General features: G+C 33.0%; 6 protein-coding genes across 6 annotated transcripts; 3 read left to right on the top strand and 3 right to left on the bottom strand.

Moving 5' to 3' along the window:
* The first annotated feature begins 19 nt into the window (after nt 1-19).
* LOC128389447 (histone acetyltransferase KAT7-like) lies at nt 20-3,332 on the top strand. Its single transcript, XM_053349043.1, has 4 exons — nt 20-847; nt 1,091-1,403; nt 1,491-2,600; nt 2,707-3,332. The coding sequence occupies exons 1-4, from the start codon at nt 374-376 to the stop codon at nt 3,072-3,074; spliced, it is 2,265 nt and encodes a 754-aa protein (XP_053205018.1). The 5' UTR covers nt 20-373; the 3' UTR covers nt 3,075-3,332.
* Nucleotides 3,333-3,600: 268 nt separating this feature from the next.
* LOC128389449 (probable chitinase 2) lies at nt 3,601-7,223 on the bottom strand. The gene is made up of 5 exons (XM_053349045.1): nt 6,643-7,223; nt 6,018-6,564; nt 5,830-5,953; nt 5,193-5,378; nt 3,601-4,990 (listed from the first exon to the last, which is right to left on the bottom strand). The coding sequence occupies exons 1-5, from the start codon at nt 7,013-7,015 to the stop codon at nt 4,274-4,276; spliced, it is 1,947 nt and encodes a 648-aa protein (XP_053205020.1). The 5' UTR covers nt 7,016-7,223; the 3' UTR covers nt 3,601-4,273.
* Nucleotides 7,224-10,102: 2,879 nt separating this feature from the next.
* On the top strand, nt 10,103-12,063 carry LOC128389455 (uncharacterized). Its single transcript, XM_053349054.1, has 4 exons — nt 10,103-10,295; nt 10,415-10,946; nt 11,036-11,181; nt 11,808-12,063. Exons 1-4 carry the CDS (start codon nt 10,253-10,255, stop codon nt 11,861-11,863), a joined length of 777 nt encoding a protein of 258 aa, XP_053205029.1. The 5' UTR covers nt 10,103-10,252; the 3' UTR covers nt 11,864-12,063.
* An 8-nt stretch (nt 12,064-12,071) lies between these two features.
* Nucleotides 12,072-14,852, bottom strand: LOC128389448 (origin recognition complex subunit 3-like). The gene is made up of 3 exons (XM_053349044.1): nt 14,695-14,852; nt 13,988-14,535; nt 12,072-13,893 (listed from the first exon to the last, which is right to left on the bottom strand). The coding sequence occupies exons 2-3, from the start codon at nt 14,490-14,492 to the stop codon at nt 12,278-12,280; spliced, it is 2,121 nt and encodes a 706-aa protein (XP_053205019.1). The 5' UTR covers nt 14,493-14,535; nt 14,695-14,852; the 3' UTR covers nt 12,072-12,277.
* Nucleotides 14,853-14,993: 141 nt separating this feature from the next.
* On the bottom strand, nt 14,994-16,333 carry LOC128389454 (uncharacterized). The gene has a single exon (XM_053349053.1). It carries the CDS (start codon nt 16,037-16,039, stop codon nt 15,170-15,172), a length of 870 nt encoding a protein of 289 aa, XP_053205028.1. The 5' UTR covers nt 16,040-16,333; the 3' UTR covers nt 14,994-15,169.
* Nucleotides 16,334-16,418: 85 nt separating this feature from the next.
* LOC128389451 (PRKCA-binding protein-like) lies at nt 16,419-18,748 on the top strand. The gene is made up of 8 exons (XM_053349048.1): nt 16,419-16,518; nt 16,659-16,821; nt 16,899-17,010; nt 17,100-17,385; nt 17,470-17,586; nt 17,688-17,821; nt 17,949-18,041; nt 18,100-18,748. The coding sequence occupies exons 2-8, from the start codon at nt 16,691-16,693 to the stop codon at nt 18,550-18,552; spliced, it is 1,326 nt and encodes a 441-aa protein (XP_053205023.1). The 5' UTR covers nt 16,419-16,518; nt 16,659-16,690; the 3' UTR covers nt 18,553-18,748.
* Nucleotides 18,749-19,868: the final 1,120 nt, after the last annotated feature.

Below are 19,868 nucleotides of genomic sequence, written 5' to 3'. Positions count from 1 at the left end.
TTCCTCTTTCTATCCTCTTATATTTTGTTTCTAAATTGTTTTTATATTTTTATTCTTGATCATCTTTCATCTAATTTAATTGTTGTTATTTATTTTAATCAATTCACAACATAATCTTCTTCTTTTCGTTATCAATTATATCGGAATGGAATTAAATTAGTTTACCTTTTGTCTTTCAATTCGAAACCTTTTTCTCTGTTTTTCTTTTCCTTCTTTTCTTCATTTATTTTGTTCTTTCTTTTTTTTTGCTTCTTTTTTCTTATTCTCTTTCTCTCTTTCTTTCTATTTGTGTTTCGTTTTTTATTTTCTCTTTCTCTTTTATCTCTTTCTTCTTCTTCTTCTCTGGTTGTAGATTATTATATCTTGAATACAAATGGTTAATATGCCTTCGAGAAAGAGGCGAAAGTCAAGAACCAGCTCGGAATCATCTGGTCTTGGTCAGTGTTTAATTTGTTTGAGACAAGATTCAAACGAATCCTTGATCACTTGTCAATTGTGTGCCAATCAATTTCATTCAGTGAAATGTCTCCATATGTTACCCAAAACGGTTAATCGAATTCCCTTAAGCTCTTGGTCTTGCCCTAAATGTAAATCTTGTGAAATATGTGGACGTAAGACAAGAGCATTAAGATCTGCTGCAGAAAATAATCTACTACTTTGTAAAGGATGTGATCGTGGTTTCCATCGTAATTGTATACATCATCATACTGCAGATGATGGACTGGATCTAATCAATGAATCTACCTGGTTATGTTTAAATTGTGAAGATAAAATGGCTTCTCAAGGAGATACAGCTGATGAATCGGAGGAAGAAGAAGAGCAAGAAGAAGATCAAGAAGAAAATGAGGTAAAAAGTCAAGTTCACTTTTTAATGGTCGGTAAAACTTGTACATTGTACAATTTTTCCCGCACTCTCTCAGCCAGAAATCGCGCCGATAACTGGTTTTCTGCTCTTCATCATATATTTAATGTTTTTTTTTTGTTTATTTCTTGTTTGTTTTTCATACTTTGTTTTCAATGATTTCGTTCTGAACTTTTTTTTGGTAAATATTTTATTCTAATGTTTTTATTTCGCTTTATTTTCTCACAGGAAGATGAAGAAGCCAATGACAGTTCAGAGGAAGAGGGCGAAGAAGAAGAGGAAGAAGATGAAGACGATGATATCAACATTGAGACTTGTGAAAAAAGTGATCAAAGTGGTGATGAAAGTGAGGAAAATGAAGTAGATGAAGATGAAGACGATGAAGAAAAGGAAGATGTGAATGAAGAAGATGAGGAAGACGAAGATGAAGAGGATGAAAGTGATGAAGAAAGAAGTGATATTGATAGACCTCAACCACGACTTACCCGCTCTAAAGCAGCTGCAGGTCGATCCATTTGTGAGCCGATTTCCGATGCTCAAAGTAAGTTTTTCACCGATTTGAATATCATTTTGTTTAATTTATTTTTCTCCTTCTGTAAAACTTTTATCTATCTCTTTTTCTTTCAAGGTTCAAGTCAAAACGAGTCAATGGAACTTGAAGCCAATGAATCAGATGTTAGTGAAAAGCCATCAAAAACAGCTAAATCAAAAACGAAGAGAGGAAGAAAACGTAAAAATGGAATAAGTCAACAAAATAACAATAATATCCTTGTACCAAAGAAAGTTAAAAGTGAAGATGAAAATAGTCGTGACGATGAGGAAGAAGCTCGTTGTAGAGTTCCTGGATGTGATTCTAAAGGACATCTTAGTGGAAAATATTCAACTCATTTTACATCATCAACTTGTCCAGTTTTTCACAATTTAACACAAGAAGAATGTGTCGATAGATATCAGAATCGTTTACGACGTAAAGATATTCGTGAAACCAATCAAAAGATATCAACTCGTAAATCACCTTACAAGGAGGAGAAAATAAATTGCCTGATAGAACAAAGAAAAAAGGAATGCAATCAAATTGCAAATGGACCAAGTGTCAAGAAAAACAATTCTTCCTCTACAAATACAACCCATTCAATAACATCTCGAGAGCCTAAATTAAAATCTCTTGCTCCCATTTTCGATTATGAAATGTTTAGAGAAGCTCAAAGCCGTGCAGCTGAACTTATGCAAGAACAAATGAAAGAAAATCCTCCCCGAAAAACGGGCATCAGAACAATCGAAATGGGAAAATATGAAATGGACGTTTGGTATTCAGCACCTTACCCGCCCGATTATGCTTGTCTACCCAAGCTTTATATTTGTGAATTTTGTCTCAAATATTTCAATTCCTCCCTCACCATGAAGCGACATGCACTTAAATGTCCACTCCACTGTCCCCCAGGCAATGAGATCTATCGTAAAGCAAATATATCAGTTTTCGAAATTGATGGTGAAAAAAACAAACTTTATTGCCAAAATCTTTGTCTTCTGGCTAAACTATTTCTCGATCATAAAACTCTCTATTACGACGTTGAACCTTTCAGATTTTATATCATGACTGAATCAGATAATGATGGTTTTCACATTATTGGTTATTTTTCCAAAGAGAAAAACTCATTCCTCAATTATAACGTCTCATGTATATTAACCTTACCACCCTACCAGAAACAAGGTTATGGTCGTATGTTGATTGATTTTAGTAAGTAATCCAAATGTATAATTAATTGCAAATGTAAAACTTGCCCACTAGCACTATCATAGAACTAGATATTTTAATATAACTTTTCTCTTTTTTTTCCCTTCAGGCTATTTATTAACTCGTGTGGAGGGTAAAGTTGGCTCACCGGAAAAACCGTTATCCGATCTTGGTCTAATCTCATATCGAAGTTATTGGAAAAATGTGATTCTAGAATATCTTTGTAATTACCAGGGAAGTGAAATATCAATTAAAGATTTAAGCCACGAAACAGCAATTAACGCTTACGATATTGTCAGTACTCTTCAAGCACTTGGAATGTTAAAGTACTGGAAAGGAAAACATTTGGTTCTCACTCGAAAGGACATTCTCGATGAATATAAAGCTAAAAACAAGAAGAGGAAAAATTTTAAATCAATTGATTCGACTTGTTTAAAATGGACTCCACCCAATAACAATGTTCCTTCAATTAAATAATTAAATCAGCTCATTTAATGAGGAAAACTGGTTAAATTCAATTGGAGAGCCAATACAAGCTTATAAATCCGATGAGAGAGTCTTTTGTTTTCTGGTAAATCAAAATCAAATGATTATACAGCCACGGACATTAAGTTTCGTACACTTTCAATCAAAGTTGCGCATAGAGTTGCTTTTCTAATGTAAATTGATTGAAGAATCAACTCTATGCGCAACAATTATTGAAAGTGTACGAAACTTAATGTCCGTGGCTGTATATATTTCATCAAAAGTCATTTCATTGATTCATCCTCATCCTCATCATCATCATTTGCATCATTACTCCAATAAAGTTGGAAACTTTCATTGTAAAACCTTAAATCATTTCATTGATTATCATGTTAAATTAATTCAAAGCCAACCGACTTAACTCATTGAAGAGTTGAAATCTAATTACTTTTTTTTCCTTCATACCCCCCGTTTGTAATTCAACTTAATTGTTAATCATCTTGGTTTACATGAGAGTAAAGAAATTTGATTGCAATAATTGGAAACAAAGGAAAGCTTTATTTTCATATTATTAATTATAATTACAATTCTGATGATTACACAAATGAGTATATAAGTTTGTTGAAAGAAAAAGAGTAATTAAAAAAGAGATCAAATGAAGTTGATTCATTAAATACACAATTAAGAGTTAGTATCAACATTGAATGATGAATTAAAAATAAAATAATATCCCAACAGTTGAAATTCAATTGAAAATGATTAACCGTACAATTAGTAAATCAAATCAAATCAAAGGTAAACCCAAAAGTATTGGTAAAATAAATTAAGAAATTAGTTATTAGATTTACCCGAAGTGAGAAAAACATAATCAAAATTAATTCCCGCAAATTAAAAGCAGTTGTAATTGTGTAGCTGGTTGTAAATTGTTTGCAATTAAGCAAAAAAAACCCAAAAAAGATCAATCTTTCAATAGAAAGTAGTTAACAATCAATAGATTGAATCTTTTTACTTTGGCACCATGTGAATTCAAACGGTGATTGATTGTTGGTTGATTAAAGCCTTGATTAAAGCTCAGCTTATTATTTTGGCACATAGAGAGTGGGATAAATTTGACAACAATCAATTTGATTGTTGACATTAAGAGTATGATGAGTTTGGATTTAAATATAAATACACTTGATGATGAAGATGATGATTTAGTTTTAAGGATTTCAAGCTCTTTTCAGTGATGAACCGGCGATTTCATTTTGAGAATAATAATTTCGACATTCGGGAACCGAATCAGGCCAAATACAGATTTGCGTTTCCGAATCGAAAACAGTCTCGGTGGGACAAACGTAATCGTACTTATAGAATCGACTTCCCATTTCGACGCATCGGTAAAACTTTTTACAATCTCTTGGATTTCTGAACATTCCCGATGATTTGCAAATCATTTCATCTGAATTGTCAGTTGCTTCATTTTCCTTGTCAGATGGAGATGAGGTTAATGATTTAGTTGATTTGGTTGAGGTAATCGGTTTAATTGTTGTCGTTGTCGTTGTTGTTGTTGACGATGATGGTGAAAATGAAGAGGTGGATTTTACTGTTGTTGTTGATGATGATGAACTTGGAGTGACCTTTTCTCGAGTTGGTTCATCTCTGGCAACCTTTGGATCAGGAATATGACAATTTCCTGACACAAGTTCACCTTTAATCGCTTTGATCAACGGGAATTTTGTTGGGCCACAATTACCAAGAAAATCATCAGTCTCAAGTGACCAAACCATAGCACCGGCCAAACCCATTTGGTTGACCAATCGAGTTTTCAACACAATAGATTCAACATCATCATAACCAACCCATTGGCGACCAGAAAAAGCATAAGGTGCCGCTATATGGGGATCACGAACTATTGTCCAGGTCGTTTTTAATTGTGATTCACAAATCTACAAAACAAATTAACAAATGATTAGAAAACAAATTCAAATAAGATGAGATGAATTTCCAATAATCAAAAACTAATCATTGAAATGATGCTCATCATCATCAGCATGAGAGTGAAGATTAACAAGTAAATGAGAGGAGGGAAAAAAAGATATTGATGATAAAAAAAAAGATGAAGATGATGAGAAGATGATATTTTCTAACCTCGTTATATCCTAAAGAACCGGCTTCTCTAGTGTAAGGTCCAGCTTGACCTTTTTGTGGGGCAGGTTCCCCTAAACCGTTATCCTGTTCCCGTGCTAAGGTGAATGATCGTCCGTACGTTGCCATACCCACGACCAGTTTTGATCTGGATGCTCCTTGAGAAAGCCAATAATTAACTGAAAAATTCTGATCATTGAAGAGGAAGAGAGAGAGAGAGAGAGAGAAGATCAAGTTTTAATCATCATTATCATTAGTATATCATTAACTGTTTTCCAATAAATTAGTTACATTTATTGTAATAACAATTTAACGCGATCAAATCATTAAGGTAAAACTTTATCATCGGTATCAATGTTTATCCTTATTCTGGTTAACGTATCAAGATTATTTTGGAAACAATTGTGATAATTAGATTGTAAAAGTTTAACAATCTAAACAAATTAATTGTCAATCAAGTAAATCTAATTTTGTTTTGGTTAAAATTGATTAAGTGATGTTCAGGTTGATTTGATAAACTTGATTAAGTTGTAGGGATTTTTTTTTCTGTTGACATTCAATGGTAAATGGTTGATTTGATTTAGATCTAATTGTGATTAGGGAAATTATTTTAACTTTGATTAATTGATTGACTACTTACAACGTTGTTTAGCCTTTCGTTGGCGACCTCGACGGGCCTTGCATATAACGGAGCATTGTGACCTGTTTTATCCTCCCAACCACCGTGATAATCATAACACATCACATTGATATAGTCGAGGTACCTAATAGATTGTAATTTGGTTGTTAATTTGATTGTTGGCCAATTGATTTAGTTGATTTACTTACTCTGATACTTTCGGTACATCATAGGCTGGATCGATGTTCCATTTTCCGGCCGAAACGGCTGCGGTCAATAGGTAACCTTTGGGTTTGAAAGCTGAACTTAAATCTTTGAGGAGAAGAGCAAAGTTTGACCTGTCTTCGGGTTTTCCTCCTCTCGAAGCGGGATATTCCCAGTCTACATCGAGACCGTCGAAATTGTACTTTTCAAGAAAGGCCATGACAGAAGAGACAAAAGTGGCCCGAGCCGAAGGGTCACCGGCCATGTTAGAGTATTTAATTGAACCCTCATTCCAACCACCGATGGCAATCAGTGTTTTCAGTCGAGGATTAACTTTTTTTAGATCAACGAATCGGATGTAAGCACCTTTACCATAATTATCGGGAAGATCATTCCAAGGGTCAAGCGCTTTGATTGTGTTATCATAACCAAGTCCAGCAAATGAGTAGATAACATGAGTACAAAGATGAGGGTCAATATTTTCAACGGCAAATTTACCAGAACCAGGTCGATAAACGGCCCATGTACCATAATAACAGATCAAAACTTTATCTAAGATTCAATCAACAATCAATTGAGAAAAAAGTTAATCAAAATCACAAATAATCAGAAAAAAAAATTATTATTTACCTGAGGTTTTGCCGGAATCGGGAGTTACTTCAGCTGGACGTTCAGTCGTTGAAGTCGAAGTCGTTGAAGCTGAGGTTGGTTTCGGTGTTGTCGTCGTCGTTGTCGTTGTAGTCGGGGCTGTGGTTGTGGTTGTGGTTGATGTTGTTGTCGATGAAGTGGTTGATGAAGGAATCTCTTCCCGTTCATGAGATCCTTTTGGCTTTTGACTGTTACTTTCATCAGCTATTGATTTAGTTACTGAAGTGTTATTATTAACATGATGATTTGGTTGATTGTTATTGTGATTACATGCTTGGCAACTTGAAACAATTACAATCACTAGTAAGTAAAAGGTAAACAATAAACGATCTCGATTAACACTTGATAATTTCATTTTGATGATTTAATTGAGAAAATGATACAGATCAATAAACAACAATCAAATAAACATCAAAACCATGTAATCAAATTCAATTGTTCAATAAAGCTAATGATGATTCCAGTTGATTGTAATCAAAACTGATTAAAAATATTTTTTTCAAAATTTTTCAATGGCAACTTTTAATCTTGATCAATCAAACACTGATTATGTTGATAGTTAATGAAATTAACAGTTATTCAATGTTTTTATCAGCTTAAATAGTTTTTTATCATCATCATTTAATGATGAGAGAGAGAGAGAGAGAGAGAGAGAGAGAGAGAGAGAGAGATGATCACTTGACCGCTGAATAGACTTTCTCTCTCACTCGATGAAAAATTTCATCTTCTTTATCTTCATCATCCCCATGAAGTTGATAAGGATAAAATGACTTTCTCTTCCGTCTCATGATCATGATCATAATAATCATCTTCATCTTCTTCCTCATCATCATGTTCATTTTCATCTATCTCATCACCTTTTTACCTCTGGATGTTTGGGCGAGTGTGAGGGCAATAGGAAGACAGGAAGAAGAAGCTTAAGAATTATCATCCTGATCATCATCTTACTTTTATCTCTTTCTCTCTCTCTCTCACTTATTCATCATCATGTAGACAGGTATCACAACCTTTACTTTCTTTTTGTTCATGAGGCTATTCAACTTTGGGCGATACATTTTTTTGTCTTATTATATAAACAATTTTTTACCTTCTTGTTTGTATATTTACAAGTAACGGTGAAAATAACTGATCATATTATCATTTACAATTCATTAATTGCCTCAGGCGTTACCTTCCACTTCATTTGCTTCCTACTATTACCTTGAAATTCAATTACAATTAACTTTTTTTTTTGCATTTCTTTGTCAGTTTTGTGATTCATTTTTAACCAGAAATAACAATTTATTTATTAATTGTTAGTCCATAAACTTGAGTTCAAAGTTGATTAACCAAGTTTTGTGGTTAATTGTTTATAGATAATTTATTTATAAACTTTGCATTTATTGTCTAGATTATAAATTACTTTGATTTAGCGTAAGTGTTACTTGATTATTTTGAAAAGACAACTTAGAAAAATTAATTCATCTTTGTTGTTATTTATTCAAATGAGATGAAAATTATTTTCTGATTCATGTTAATCAAATTAAGTCAAAGTTGAAAAAACTTTTTTATTTACAATTAAAATGATCATAGTGGCATCTCTTGGGCGAGTCTTGAACAATTCAAATTCATTTTGTCGCAACAATTGATTTCTAATAATTATTTGAATTACAATTGGTCCATATCGTTTTAAATTGTTTTGGATGGTTTGATTATTGCTGAGTTGATTGTTTATACTATTATTATTCGTTCTAGCAACAGTCGTGGCGCGAAACGGATCGATATACGAGCAATGGGTCATTCTTGGTCACTTCTGCCTTCCGTTTGTATACTGCTTTCCCTTCAATGGATAAGGATTCTCATTCTGAGGCCACAATTTTTGATACTTCTCCGAAAGAAGCTGATCTATTTTCCTTTTTAATTCGAGCGCTGTTTATCTCTGAAAAAAATGCGTATCAAGCCTAGACCGATTTCTTATTATTCGATGGCTCTTTTTTACGATTCATTTTCCTCTTCCATTTAGTCTCAACAACTTTATCGACAAGAGAGAAAGAAAGAAAAAAAGGTAAAAATAGAAAAAAAATCAGACAGAGGAACAGGTAAGACCCAAACCACCCTGATACCACATTGATATAGTCGTGGTGCCTAATAGATTGTCATTTGGCTGTTAATTTGATTGCTGGTGAATTAGTTTAGTGCATAGGCTGGATTCATGTTCCACTTTCTGGCCGAAACGGCAGCGGTCAATAAGTCTTAGGTAACCTTTGGGCTTGAAAGGTGAACTTAAATCTTTGAGGAAAAGGGCAAAGTTTGACCTGTCTTCGGGTCTTAAATCTCAGAAAAATTAATTTATCTTAGCCGTTATTTATTCAAATGAGATGAAAATCATTATCTGATTCGTGTTAATCAAATTAAGTCGAAGTTGAAAAACTTTTTATTCATTTACAATTAAAATGGCCATAGTGACATCTCTTGAGTGAGTCTTAAACAACTTGATATGCGATTCAACAAAAGTTTGATAATTGTAACAAATGATTACTAATTAACTAATTGGTAACAATTATAATTTAAATTGGAAATTGTGAAAATTTCAAGTTTATGTTATAATTATGAAATTGTCAGATGTGAGATCATTGTGAAACTTTGATGAAGTATTATCATATCTGTAAATTGTCATTAGTAAATTGAAATAGTCAAAAATGTCTCAACTATTGATGGTCAATAGTTAATAAGTTAATCTGTTACAATCAACGATAAACAATCTTATTGGTCAGCAAATATTTACCAGTAAAAGCTTTGAAACAAAAGTAGTGGTCAGTTGGGGTCATTGGGAACAAGAAAAAGGTAAGAAAAACAGAAAAAGCCTCCAGGCAATAGAGAGAAAAATTTCTCTACAATTTTGTTGAAACTAAACTTAAAATGATCAAATAATATTTAGATGGCATCAGAATTGAATTACAATTAAATAGAATCAATAAAAAGAAATTAAAGTATTAGAATAATTTTTGATTAAATTGTCTATTATAAATTGAAATACGATTTAATTGTTTGTTTGTCTGTTCCTACTAAACTAAATTTACAGATTCTAGAAATGTTACCAGGAGTCTGAGAGGATTAGTCAGGTTTTGGACTTGTTTATGTGCCGTCTCTGGTTTTAAGGAAAAGTGACCTTGAAATGGGCTTGTACTGGTTAAGATTGTACCTGAATTGAGGTACACAAGAACCTAGGGCAGAAAAAGAAAGAGAAAAAGAAAGAAGCAAGATGATAGGAAGACAAAATCTTCAAGGATTTTACGATTCTGTAAACTGGTCTTATGAACATTTGCCTTGTTACTTTCTTTCGTCTTATTATTACTCTGGTCCACCTTTCATCTTTGTTTTTCATCATCCTCATCATCTTCATCATCTTCATCATCATCTTCTCTCTCTCTCTCTCTTTATCTCTCTATCTCTCTTTCTCTTACAATCGTCCATTTTTCTTTCAGTTCAATCCACTGGAATCTTTGTCAGTTCAACTGATTTTGTACCTTTGGTCTTGACGCTTTTATCGTAACAGGAAAACTTTTTGATTTTTTTTTGTTCTCATTTTGATAGTTTTAATCTTTTCACAATAATGATGCGTGTAATTTTATTAGCGTGTTTGATTGTCACACAAGGTGAGTGCTCATCCATAGATCTCACGTAATTCTGATGCTTAGTTTGCTCGTGCGAGTTGGTGAAATACTAAAAGAGGTTACTAATCAAATTTTTTCTTATCGTTTGTAATTGTGAACAGTTTCATGTTACCCACGACATGAGGACGACGAAGCCAGAGTTTTATCTGAGGTCTGGGAAGCCATGGATAAGCATCGAGGTGATGATATCATTGTAATTCCTCGACACGATGGACCTGGAAGTGGACCTGAACATCATGATAGTAGTGATCATGGTTCAAGTGATCATCATGATTCATCAAGCAGCCATGATGGACCATCAAGTCACGAAGACTCCTCAAGCCGAGGTGAATCAAGTGACCGATCAGAATCAGAGCGAAAATCAAGTGAAACTGAATCTACAAGTGAATCTTCAGGAAAATCTGAATCTTCCGATGTTTCTGCCTCCGAATCTTCATCATCTTCTTCTGAATCATCTGAGCGTTCATCAGATAATTCACCAAGACGTGGTCGATCTCATGAGGAATCAGAAAGTTCATATGATCAAATTTGGAATAAATTCAATCGAATCGGTGACATGATGAACCGAGCAGTTGAAAGACTTCGAAAAGACGATCGAGAAATCGAGGAATTAGAAAATGGATCATCCTCATCGTAAGTAAATCCAAATAATTAAAAACTAATCAACCAAACAAACAGAAAAAGAGAAAATCTAATCACAATTAAATCTTCCCAATCAACAGAAGTGGACTTACAGTTTTCATCTTTGAAATCGTCGGTGCAGTTGTGGTTGGCCTAATTCTCGTCGGACTTTTGATCTTTGGTTTCGTCAAAGGACTCAAGGGATTCAAGGTTTGGAAAGCAAGACGACAATCGGAGAGACTAGTTGGTAATGATTATATCTAATTAATTTCTAACGATTAACTAAACCTCTTCAAGAATCAATCTTCTTAAATTACTGAACGTGACACGAAAACGAAACCAAATTGTTGCCATACCTTTTTTTTCATACATTTGAAATAAAATCAATAAATAGTTTAGTTTTCAACAATTAACATCACCATTGATACAATTAACTAATTTACCCCTTGAGGAATCAAATTATTTCTCCTAATGGTTGGAAGATAAAGCAAATCAACCAAATGTCATCAAATTGTTAGCAGTTATTGTTTGGTTAAATTATTTTAAAATTCATCTCATCAAACAATTTTCTTGATTATCTAATTATCAATGAAGATGGGAAAAAAATCAAATTAAATTACACACACAAATTAACCTTGAGATTAACTAGTTTAGGTAATCAAACAACTTTTTCAAGGAATCAGGTTTTTGCCTTACAGTTAAATTGACCGGTAACTTGTTTCATCTCATATTAGATGAAAGTTAATACAATTAAATTGATTGTTTGCTTTTCTTTTGTTGGCTAATTAACAGAGTCAATTGTAATCTAATCGATTTCAATTGTTTACCAATAATCTAATCATGTTTCTATTTGTTTCTCTGTTCATTTCTCAGACCAAGAAGCTCCCAACATGGATGGAACTGGTTACCAAAGTGGTTACAATCCGTGAATTGAATCAGTTGATTTCATTATCGATGAGATGACAATTTATCATAATCGTAACATCATTAGCTGCCAACATAGTCTCATTTCAGCAAAATTCATTCATTTCTATGAACATGAGTATTGTAACAACAATCATAATTTGCTAACTTAAAAAAACCATCACTTTACAATTAAAATGTCTGCTTATGGATAAATTTCAACTAATATCAGTGTGGATTTTTTTTCCTTTGATTTAATTGTTGTTTATTAACAAGGTCGGATATTCATCAGTAGAGGCAACATGAATGTATTTGTACTAATTAATAGCAAGTATAAAAGTATGTAGTTAAAATATTCAAAGTAACTGGTCAGGAGAATTGGTCAAGCAGGTAAATAAAATTTGGAATTGAATTGAAGTTAAAATGAAAAAATTTCATGATCAGTTGTTGTTGATGCTTATGGAGTTGAAATTTTTGCTCAGTTGTTCATCTGATTCGGAACCATCGGTGGTGGTGGTGTGGACATTCACTGGCCAGACTAGTCTTTCGACATGGTCGATTTTCCTTGGATGAGCTCGTAAAAGTCCTAAATATTCTAGATCCATGATGGAATTGATGAATCGAGCAAGAATCTGTTTCTCGTCCTCTTTTTTTGGCTCTTTTCTGGCTCTTTTTCTTGGTGATGCACGAGTGGTTTCTGGTTGTGCGATTAATTGTTTAAAAATATCATAACACTTTTTAAGATTAATTACTCGAAGACTGTCACAATAGATTGAATAGGTAATCGATATATCAGGAGTGTTTGGACCAATTCCATCTTTGCAACATTTACAATTTAAAATTTTCTCTGGACTTGCAAGAGCGTCAAGAATATCGGTTCGGACTGCTGGTAAACTGAATTGTTTAACAAGAGAAACGTCGTCAAAGAAAAATATCTCATGAAATGGTGCATATAAAGGGTTCGCAATTTTGTCCAATTGTTTTTTTAGAGTATCGAGAAAACCCTGTTGCCATTTTTTCAGTTTATCGATTTTCGTAGTTTGCTCTGCAGCCTTTTGTTTTAACGCATTCGCGAGTGCAAAACGATCCAGGGTCGGAGGTTTTCGAGGTGAGTTTATTCCGTGGCTGGCTCGGGTTCGCTTTTGGGGATCAGTGGCCTTGTTTTCAGTTGACTCCAAGATTGCCAATGGTTCGGTCTTAATTTTACTGTCGAAATCTTTGAAATGTTCATTCAGAGCCTTGTAGATATCAGAATAACCACTTTCCTCAAACTTTGATAGTCGACCCATTAGATTAATTATTTGGTCACTTTCAAGTTTAAGAAATGTATCACCAAGGAAGTAACAATCTTCAGATTCTGATAATTTTTCTGAACTAAGGAAAGTTATCCAAGTGCTCATGAGGTAAGTAAAGGTTTCCTTTGGATATAACAGCTCTTTAAGATGGTGGTAGAATTTCAATTCATGTTGTATTCCAACAAAAAGGTCAGAAAATTTGATCAACTCTTCGCGTAGCATTGATTTGAAGGCATTGTCTTCCTTGGGTAGGTCGATTTTCTCTAGAGAAGGTAAATTTCTAATTGAGATCAAATCCTCGTCGGTTAAATTGGCAATGACATTGTCAAGTTCATCTGTAGGACAGCAAAGTTTGGCATATCTCTTGTTATAGAAATGTTCAAATACACAAAATTTTACACGTCGAAAGGCACCAATAAGCGAGGTATCCCAAAGTTTGTAGACATCGGTTAGATGAGAGATTGTTTTTGGTCCTAATTTAAAAGATGAATCATTGTCCCAGCAAATGTCTTCAATTAATTTGGTGAAAAAATCATGGGTCGATTGAAATGAAAAGGAGGAAACGGCTAAATGATTTGTGGCCTTAGAGGGAAGGCGTAAGTTGAGAGGTAAAATGTCAGTTGATTGGCAACAGATCAAAAGACACGGCATTTTCTCGAGATTCTCGTGGATTAAAATCAACAGGTCACTTAATAGGTTTAGATTAAAACAGTCAAAATCTTCAAAAACAATGACCAAAGGAAGTTTCGAATTGAGATTATCTAGAAGAATAAACAAAAAACCAAGAGAAAAAGAGAAATCGATTAGTATTGAATTTTCATCCATAACAATTAAAAGAGAAGGGAAAATAATTACTATGATAGAAATCGGCAGTTAAACTATATAAACAGCAAGGGATTTCGCATTCAGGTAAGTCCAGGTATTGGAATAGATTTTCTTGTAGGATTTTGACAAAATCGGAGACACATTTAACTCTATCAGAGTTGATGATTAGTCTCATTGTTATAAAATCTTCAATCTCCTTGAACAACATTTCATAGAGACAATCTAATCCTTTTATATTAATCGACATGGTAACGATGGCACATTGAATATCCTGAAAAGCAGTTTCACTTGCCGAGGTATAAATCTCATTGACCTGGAAAACATATTCCTTTAATTGTTCAGCAAGGTCATAAAATAAATCTCTCTCATTTTTGGCATAGGTTTCATTCAATTTTCTAATATATTGTTCATAAATATCATCACCAATTATATTGGAAACAATTTGGTTACTTTTAGTTGCCTTCTTTGGTTTATATACTTTGTATGTATGAGCTGCAGATGAGGACAACCAACCAAGATCAACAATATCAGCCATTCCGATTCACCAGGGAGAGAAAGAAAAACCTTACCCAATAGGCCTAAAATCAAATTAAGAAAAAATTAAATCACAAACCAAATTAAAATTAAAATACAACAATAAACAGAAACAATAAATAGACCAACAAAGTGACCGACAAGATGAAACCAACAAAGACAAAGGTTGAATTTAGATTGAATTACAACCGAACACAACTTACCTTGTTATTTTTACCAATCAACTTAATTTAGATTAAAAGAACAATTAAAAATACATAAAATCGCAATTAAAAAGCTTTTCTATCAACTGAAATGAAATTAAACTCGCTGACACATGTTGAGTTCACTTGACAACAAAATTTTCTTTTCTTTTCTTTTCTCAAATTTTCGCGCCTCAAATAAAAAAAGAAAATTTTTCCAACTGTTAATTGTAATTTCTCGATTGATTTTTCATTCAATTTGGTTCGTTTAATTTTCGGTTGATTGTTTTTTATTCAATTCAGGTGACAAATTGACTTGGTTTTGTGTCCTTTAAAGAAAAAGAATTGCAATTTAATTGTTTTTCGTCTCGTGCATTTACATCAACAAAGAAATGAAAATGTTTTCAATTGATTTTCATATTGATTGTCATAATGATTGGAATTAATTACAACTCTGATAGTTGTTGTTCTTGGCAAATTATTGGCAAGTCTTTGGTTAGGTTGAATCTGTACAATTGGCCTTTTGTCTTGCTTGTTCTTTCCTCGCTTGATTCGCTCTCCATTTGATCAAAGATCTTTTCCATGCCGATAGATTTCCCAGTAATGTTTTGGAAATTGCATGACTCCAACAAGAAACACTGTCTCTGGTTTTAACTCCTTGAGCGATCACAGGCCAGAACATTTTCCGTTGCTTGATTATTTGAGCGGACAAATCTTTAGGATCCAATTCCAAAAATCGACAGATAGAATCGAGTAATCTAATGTTTTCATTGATTGAGAATTTTCCAGAATTGTAGGGCATCATTTTTTTAAAATCAAATTTAGATGTCACATTAGCCCTAATACCTTGTGGATCACAATTAAATTTATTTGCCATATGTGCCCATAAATGTTTTAATTGTCCATAAACACGTTTAGCATATTCGAGCATTTCCTCTTTGGTTTTTGAATCAACTTCTCCAATTCTCCTGAATGGACAGAATAATTTTCGAGTTCTTGAATAGATCGATGAAATTGTCCGATTTGGCAGTTTATAAGCTAAACGAAAATAAAGTCCACAAGGTTGAACCAATTGTTTAATTAACGAAATAGTTTCCTGGGCATCCGGATTCTCTAAAGCAAAACCAAGTAACGCACATCGTGTGACAACGTCATCAACTAGATCACAAGTTTTGATGAATTTATTATAATTACGGATAATTCTTTTATCCTCTTTCTCCGAGAATTTACCAGATCTAATTACAATTTGATATTCTTCTTCAAACATTTTCCGTTTCTCCAATGATGGAGCTCTAACCCCAGGGAAAACCCGATGAAGTATTGGAGCTTCATCATGATCAAAAAACAGCTTTTCACCTATATCCATAGTAAAAAATCTTTAACATTACACAAACCAAAATCAACCAAATTAATTAAAAAAACATTAAATAGAAACAAAAAAGTTTAAATAGAAAAACAAAATATAAAACAAAAATCTCTTTTCTCCTTACAATTAACATTCAATGAGAAAAACAATTCAAAGATTTTGTTTACATTAAAATCTCACATTTTTCGCTGGCGGGACATTCAAAAGGCGAAGAAAACCTGGTAACCATGGCAACACCGGTTTCGTTTAAAGGTAACGTTACTTTCTTGTTACCAACCAACTCTCATTGGATTGTAATTAAATTTTAATTGTTCTGCTTCATGTGGTGTCGCTCTGTGACAATTAAATTAACAATCTATGTTACGATCATGTGATAACACGTTCAAACAAACCGTTACGATGAATGTTGAGTAAATTATTTCATTTCAATCTCCAAAGGAGCTTCATCTCTTTTTCTATTTCCATCTCTCTCTCTCTCTCTGTAAGAGACACTTATTGTTTCCTCCTTTGTAATTAATTTCTCTCATTTTTTTTCTACATTTAAACTTGATTGTTCTTCTCTTTTTTTTCTTCTTCTTACTGGATGTCTTATAATTTATTCTTCTCTTTCTCTTTATAGACTAATTAATCATTCCAATCATTGATTATTTAATGGACATGCCGGGTGGATTAACTAGTGATGGTTCTAGTGTTTTCGGTTTCACCCAATATCATCTTCTCCCCGAAAATGACCCTGACTTAGATGATGACATATGGTTGGACAGTATGATTGAAGATAGAAGGTAATTGGTTGATTTTATTTCATTAAATGCTTGATTGTCATGTTTTCTGTTCTTCTCGCACATTTTTTTCCCCTCAGAGGAATGAAGGTAACCAGCGGAACTGTAACATTGGAAAAAGACTCTCGTAATATGATTGGCGTCAGCATCGGCGGTGGAGCACCAAATTGTCCCTGCATTTACATAGTCCAAGTAAATTGTTTCGCTTAAGATTAAACTATGTTAACATTTATAGTTAATAATTAGTTACTATTCTATTATTATTTGTTACTTTCAATCAGATATTTGACAATACACCGGTGGCTTGTGAGGGAACTCTTGAGTCTGGTGATGAAATTGTTGGTGTTAACGGAGTCAGTGTTAAGGGTAAAACAAAGATTGAAGTGGCTCAAATGATTAAAGAATCGACTGGATCTGTAACATTTAACTATAATAAGCTACACGCTGATCCTAAGCAAGGTAAAACTTTGGATATTATCCTTAAAAAGGTTAAACATCGTATCTGTGAAAAGATGAGTTCAGATACTGCTGATGCATTAGGACTTAGCCGAGCTATGCTTTGTAACGGTGAGCAAAAGAAAAACATGAAAATTAATTGTCATGGAAAATTTGTCACTCTTACTGATTCTAAATTGTACTTTTGTTTTACAGATAGTTTGATACGGAAACTTGAAGAACTCGAATTGATGGAGCTTATGTACAAAGGTATAATTGAGCGAACTCGAGATCTTCTAAAAGCTCATCTTGAAGTGTGCTATGTTTACAAGGGTATGTACTGATTAGATTTGATTAAAGTCTACGTATTCAATTTATTCATTCATATTTATTCAATTTATCGTTTTTGTTTCTCTCCTGATTTCCTTTGGCAGCGTTTGGTGATTTATTCACTGAGATCGGAGTGAAAGATATTAATCCAGAATCAAGTCGAGCTTTCATCCAATTTGGTGAAGTCCATCGATCATTAGAGAAACAAGGAACAACAATGATTCGTCAAATGAAACCAGTAAGCCAACCAATTAATTGATAATTACTATCATTGATTATCATTCTCGACAGCTGAACCCTCTCTCTCTCTCTCTATCTCTATATAAAAGATAATTAATTGACGATAAACTTTAATTGCATTTCAGTTGGTTGAAGATTTGAATACTTTCCTAAACAAAGCTGTGCCCGATACTCGTTTAACCATAAAAAAGTATGGAGATGTTAAAATGGAATACTTGGTAAGAAGAATTAAATTATTGTTAATTGTTGGGATGTAACATTAATTGTTCTTTTCAGTCATATTGTTTAAAAGTAAAGGAAATGGACGACGAAGAGGTTGATTGTACAACGGTACATTATCCATTGTATCGAGTTGAAACGGGAAATTATGATTATCGATTAGTTTTACGATGCAGACAAGAGGCTCGGAAAAGATTTGCTTCATTAAGATCTGATGTTCTGGTAAAACTTGAACTACTCGATTCTCGCCATGTTCAGGATATCGTCTCAGCATTACAAAGACTCAATCTATTAATGTCAAACCTTCACATGGAATATCATAGACTTTTTGAAGATCATCGATCTTTCCCTGTTGAACTTGCTCTAAGTGCAAATTGTTCATTCAATCTACCAGAAGATATAAGTTCAGATTCTAATGAAGAATCTGAATATTGTGAGGATAATTTTCATCAACAAAATCAACAAAACATAGATCTGCTCACCGAAACATCATCTAATTTTGTTCAGTAATCATTACACTTTAAATTTATCCAAATTGGATGATACTTTTCTATTTTTCTCTCATTCTTTTCTCTCTCTCTCTCTCATTCTCTCTCTCTCTTATCTGGGTGATAAATATTCAGGGCCAAATCATGTTTCCAAAATATTATTGATCTAATTTATATTAATAACCAATAAAACAATTTAGCTAATAATTGCATTTCAACCATTCATCTCAACTGTTAATTCAATCAATAAGATGTATAATTTGTACATGATGATCTTCGTGTCTTTCAAAAAGTGAAAAAGTTCTATCGCTCTTTTGATATTCTAAGAGAAACAAATTAACAATTGATAAATCTAATTCATTTAATAGCGATTGTTAGTTGTGAAGTTCTTAAAACGAGATTTGAGTGTTTTTTGATATCAAGATCTTAGCAATTAATTCAACAACAATTTTCAAGAATTGAAGTTGATCTCCGTCAACAATCAGCACCAAATATCTGATAATTAGTTCAACTATTTAAGGAAGATATTCCATTGGTCGAAAGGGATGTTAATTGAATTATATTTTATTTGATGAGCTTAAATTCAGTTAAAGTATTTGACTAATTTAATCAAGAGTAACAAAACTCACATTTTAAAAGTTTGCAAAAATCCAGACAAAATTAGTAAATCAGTAAATTGTTTCTGCATAACTTTCATCGGTTTTTCATGGAATCAGATTCAATTCAGCTCTGAATTCATACTAAAACTCCCATATTTGTATATTTAATTCGGGATATGATCAAGTTCCATAAATAATTTCAATGTTTCAAAGCAAAAAAAGTTTGAAAAACTTGAAGAATTTGCAAAAAATATGAAAAAATGAATAAAAATGTTGTGAATCAATTTTAATTGTTCCTTTGGTTTCTGGTCGTTGGCCTTCCAGTTTTACGGACACTATTCCCAATCAAGCCTTATGTAGGGTATTGATAGACTCAATCAGAAAATTCTTCTCGAAATGGACTCAGCGAGTTAGCCTTATTTGATCTGTCCAATATCGAGACTGTTTCACTTTCACCAAGATTTTCAGTCCCAATTTAAAGTTCACTTCGTGAATTTAATCCTTCAAGACTAATTACTCCAACGAATTCATATACACTTAATATGAGCCCCAATAAGATAGTCATTAGATTGAAACCGTTCACAACTTATCAATTTCGTATTCAGGGGCATTAAACTTTATCCGAAATCTGAAACTCGTGAAGATAATTTTCACCAACAAAAATCAGACGAGACTGAAAAAGGTTAGAATTTGATTTAGTTCAAAACTGAACACGATTAGTTTCTGCTCGAGCGAAAAA

Source organism: Panonychus citri, unplaced genomic scaffold (genome assembly GCF_014898815.1).
Source record: "Panonychus citri isolate SS breed McGregor unplaced genomic scaffold, ASM1489881v1 Contig00108, whole genome shotgun sequence".
Classification (NCBI taxonomy): Eukaryota; Metazoa; Arthropoda; class Arachnida; order Trombidiformes; family Tetranychidae; genus Panonychus; species Panonychus citri.
Note: the sequence above shows the minus strand (reverse complement) of the source record. Positions and strands in the feature narration are given on the sequence as shown.

Bases quoted from the DNA above. Each gene is read 5' to 3' on its own strand.
- LOC128389447 (XM_053349043.1), top strand. From the start codon at position 374: ATGGTTAATATGCCTTCGAGAAAGAGGCGAAAGTCAAGAACCAGCTCG. The intron at 1,404-1,490 runs GTAAGTTTTTCA...TTTTCTTTCAAG, and splicing joins GCCGATTTCCGATGCTCAAA to GTTCAAGTCAAAACGAGTCA. The intron at 2,601-2,706 runs GTAAGTAATCCA...TTTTCCCTTCAG, and splicing joins TCGTATGTTGATTGATTTTA to GCTATTTATTAACTCGTGTG.
- LOC128389449 (XM_053349045.1), bottom strand. From the start codon at position 7,015: ATGAAATTATCAAGTGTTAATCGAGATCGTTTATTGTTTACCTTTTAC. The intron at 5,379-5,829 runs GTAAGTAGTCAA...TTCAATGATCAG, and splicing joins ACGAAAGGCTAAACAACGTT to AATTTTTCAGTTAATTATTG. The intron at 4,991-5,192 runs GTTAGAAAATAT...TTTGTTTTGTAG, and splicing joins GTTCTTTAGGATATAACGAG to ATTTGTGAATCACAATTAAA.
- LOC128389455 (XM_053349054.1), top strand. From the start codon at position 10,253: ATGATGCGTGTAATTTTATTAGCGTGTTTGATTGTCACACAAG. The intron at 10,947-11,035 runs GTAAGTAAATCC...CCCAATCAACAG, and splicing joins GAAAATGGATCATCCTCATC to AAGTGGACTTACAGTTTTCA. The intron at 11,182-11,807 runs GTAATGATTATA...TTCATTTCTCAG, and splicing joins ACAATCGGAGAGACTAGTTG to ACCAAGAAGCTCCCAACATG.
- LOC128389448 (XM_053349044.1), bottom strand. From the start codon at position 14,492: ATGGCTGATATTGTTGATCTTGGTTGGTTGTCCTCATCTGCAGCTCAT. The intron at 13,894-13,987 runs GTAATTATTTTC...TTATTCTTCTAG, and splicing joins AACTGCCGATTTCTATCATA to ATAATCTCAATTCGAAACTT.
- LOC128389454 (XM_053349053.1), bottom strand. From the start codon at position 16,039: ATGGATATAGGTGAAAAGCTGTTTTTTGATCATGATGAAGCTCCAATA.
- LOC128389451 (XM_053349048.1), top strand. From the start codon at position 16,691: ATGGACATGCCGGGTGGATTAACTAGTGATGGTTCTAGTGTTTTCGGT. The intron at 16,822-16,898 runs GTAATTGGTTGA...TTTTCCCCTCAG, and splicing joins AGTATGATTGAAGATAGAAG to AGGAATGAAGGTAACCAGCG. The intron at 17,386-17,469 runs GTGAGCAAAAGA...TTTGTTTTACAG, and splicing joins CCGAGCTATGCTTTGTAACG to ATAGTTTGATACGGAAACTT.